The sequence below is a fragment of the Nestor notabilis genome, unplaced genomic scaffold (assembly GCF_000696875.1).
Source record: "Nestor notabilis isolate BGI_N333 unplaced genomic scaffold, ASM69687v1 scaffold21952, whole genome shotgun sequence".
NCBI lineage: Eukaryota > Metazoa > Chordata > Aves > Psittaciformes > Psittacidae > Nestor > Nestor notabilis.
The window spans coordinates 1,095-3,366 of record NW_009918166.1 but is presented as its reverse complement, the minus strand read 5'-3'; the positions used below and the strand labels follow the sequence as shown (position 1 = coordinate 3,366).

The following is a 2,272-nucleotide window of genomic DNA, read 5'->3' as shown; positions in this document are numbered from 1 at the left end:
CCGGGGTGGCTGGGGAGGAGGCAGAGGCGTCAGGGTGCTCTGGGAGACACACACAGCCCTGCACAGCCCACAGCAGCACTTACATTCGCAGCCTGAGCCAGCCAGCAGCAGGCGGTCCCTGGGCAGAGCTCGGCGCACACAGCTCACCACCTCCAGCCGCTCCTGGGGTGCCAGGTAGGGGTACTCCCCATTGGAGCCCAGCACCACCAGCCCTGAGACACAAGTGTGGGGAGGGCAGGCATGGCTCTGCAGCCCACAGTGTGCCCTCTCCTGTCTCCCTCCCCACAGCCCTGGGCTCACAACATGATCAGAAGAGGGGAGACCCCAGGGCACATGCCTGTGGCTCCCGCACTCTTCCTGCTGCCCCTCTCCTCTCATCCACCCATCCTGAGCAATCAACAGATACATATCCCATGGCACTGAATCAGTATGAGTGTGCACGGGTGTGCAAGCACACCTGTGGGGCAGAGGGTAGGTGCAAGCCTACAGCTACAAGTGGAAGGTGTGTGCAAGCTGCGCACATGTCCAGGCAAGCACGCACTGGAGCATGGTGGTGTTGTGCAAGGACTCACACGTGTGCCTGGGCATGTGCCATGCAAAGGGCTCAAATGGGTCACCCGAGGGGCTGCCAGCCCCGGAGCAAGGTCCATCTGGAGGCTGAGCACCCTCGGGAAGCTGGCAGGATGCCTGCACACTGCCACACAGCCCCTGCGGCGGGCAGGGATACGACAGGAACCTGCACAGAAAGGGGGAGCAGGCAGCACTTACCTCGGAAGGGGATGCTGGTGTAGCTGCACAGGTTCCCCTCCAGCCGGGCACAGTCCAGCTCCTGCATGGGTGAGAAGGGGGTGGCAAGGGGCGGGAAGATGCCACCAAGGTCCAGCTTATGCCGTGGTCCCTGTGGAGTGCTGAGCGCCCGGTGCTGCCTGGGGGCTGCCCAGCGCAGAGCTGCCAGCACAGAACGGAGGGGCGAGACGAGGCGGGTGCTGAGCGCCATGGTGGCTGGTGCTGCTGCCGGCCCTGCTGAGGGGCTGTTAATGTTTGACGGAGCACATGAAGGACCCATAACCCGCATGGGCAGGCTACACGGGGGGTGGTACTGGGTGAGCTCAGGATGCTCCCTCCCACTGCAGGGGCTGGCCACAGGAGCTCAGCACCCCGCTGGGTGAGCCTTGGCCACCCCAGCTCTACTTTCCTTTCTGCTTGCCAGCCCTGGCAGCCATCCCTCTGAAGCCTATGGGGCTGGGCTACAGGGCCAAGGAGGGATCAGACACTGTAGGAGTCCAGGGGCTGTGGGCAGGTTTCCCCTGTGCTGGGTGTTGGTGTGGGGACCTCCTCTAAATGGGAGAGCAGGAGTGTTTCTGCATTGGGAGCAACGAGCACTGCACTTGGCAGGAGTGACCCAGCCTGCAAAGGGGCCACTGTGTCCACCTGGGGATGGTGCCAGCAGGGAAGACAGATCAGGCAGCCATCCAGCCCCATGGAGTGGCTGCCCCGGCGGGGGAAAAATGTAATATGACTGCTGCTCTCTGGTGCAGTGCCAGCCTCAGGCACAGCGTGGACCCAGCCTGGGCTGTCCTGGATGTAGTTTTCCTCCCTGTGCTTGCCCAAGTGAGACTTTGAAGCACTGTCAGCAAGCAGGGCTTCCTGCAGCAAGGAGTCTCACCCTTCGACCTTTGGTGTCCCAGCCCCATGGTGTTCTTGTGCTAGGAGACAGGGCACTTACATGCTGCTGGATAACCAGCTCCCTAGTAACCCAGCTTCCCCAGCCCCATGGAGACAAACGCTGCTTTTTGCTGGCTTTTATTGACATGGATAAGTCTTGGTTGGATCCTGCTCGTTGGAGCTGAGCCTGGTCCCTGGTCCCTGCCTGGCGCTGTCACGCAGAAACCTCTGTCCCGTCCTGCAGCTGCTCCTTGGTCTCCAGAGCCTGGCGTGTGTCCACCTGCCATTGCTGCACCAGGTCCGTCGGGGTCTTGCCAGCCTGCAGAACAAGCAGAGAGAGGTTTGGGCGAGGGTGGTGTGAAGTGGTGGGGCAGAAAATAGCCACAGTGCCGGTCCCGCTGCTCACCTGGTTCTTGGCCATCATGTCAGCCCCGTGCAGGAGCAGCATTTTGATGATCTTGTAGCGGCTGAGCCGTGTGGCATCATGCAGCGCCGTGTCGCCTTCCTGAGAGAGATGCAGCCTGACTAGTGAATGTGGTCCAGGGACAGCTACACCCAGCACACCCACCTCTCTATGAGGATAGGGAGGATGGGGCCCGCCCCAGCC

General features: G+C 62.0%; 3 protein-coding genes across 3 annotated transcripts in view; 1 reads left to right on the top strand and 2 right to left on the bottom strand.

The window, feature by feature from the left end:
- Positions 1–997, bottom strand: part of HOGA1 (4-hydroxy-2-oxoglutarate aldolase 1) — a 2,646-nt gene extending 1,649 nt beyond the window's left edge. Inside the window, 2 exon segments of the mRNA XM_010009585.1 lie at positions 53–212; positions 769–997. Of these exon segments, the coding sequence (XP_010007887.1) occupies positions 53–212; positions 769–997 (389 nt within the window).
- MORN4 (MORN repeat containing 4) overlaps positions 1–1,810 on the top strand; it is a gene marked incomplete at its 5' end in the record, with an annotated part of 5,414 nt that extends 3,604 nt beyond the window's left edge. The window contains one exon of the mRNA XM_010009587.1: positions 1,617–1,810. Within this exon, the coding sequence (XP_010007889.1) occupies positions 1,617–1,810 (194 nt within the window). The remainder of the gene's footprint in view (positions 1–1,616) is intronic.
- Positions 1,811–1,879: 69 nt separating this feature from the next.
- Positions 1,880–2,272, bottom strand: part of ANKRD2 (ankyrin repeat domain 2 (stretch responsive muscle)) — a gene marked incomplete at its 5' end in the record, with an annotated part of 1,398 nt that continues 1,005 nt past the window's right edge. Inside the window, 2 exons of the mRNA XM_010009586.1 lie at positions 1,880–1,984; positions 2,072–2,170. Coding sequence (XP_010007888.1) covers positions 1,880–1,984; positions 2,072–2,170 — 204 coding nt within the window. The remainder of the gene's footprint in view (positions 1,985–2,071; positions 2,171–2,272) is intronic.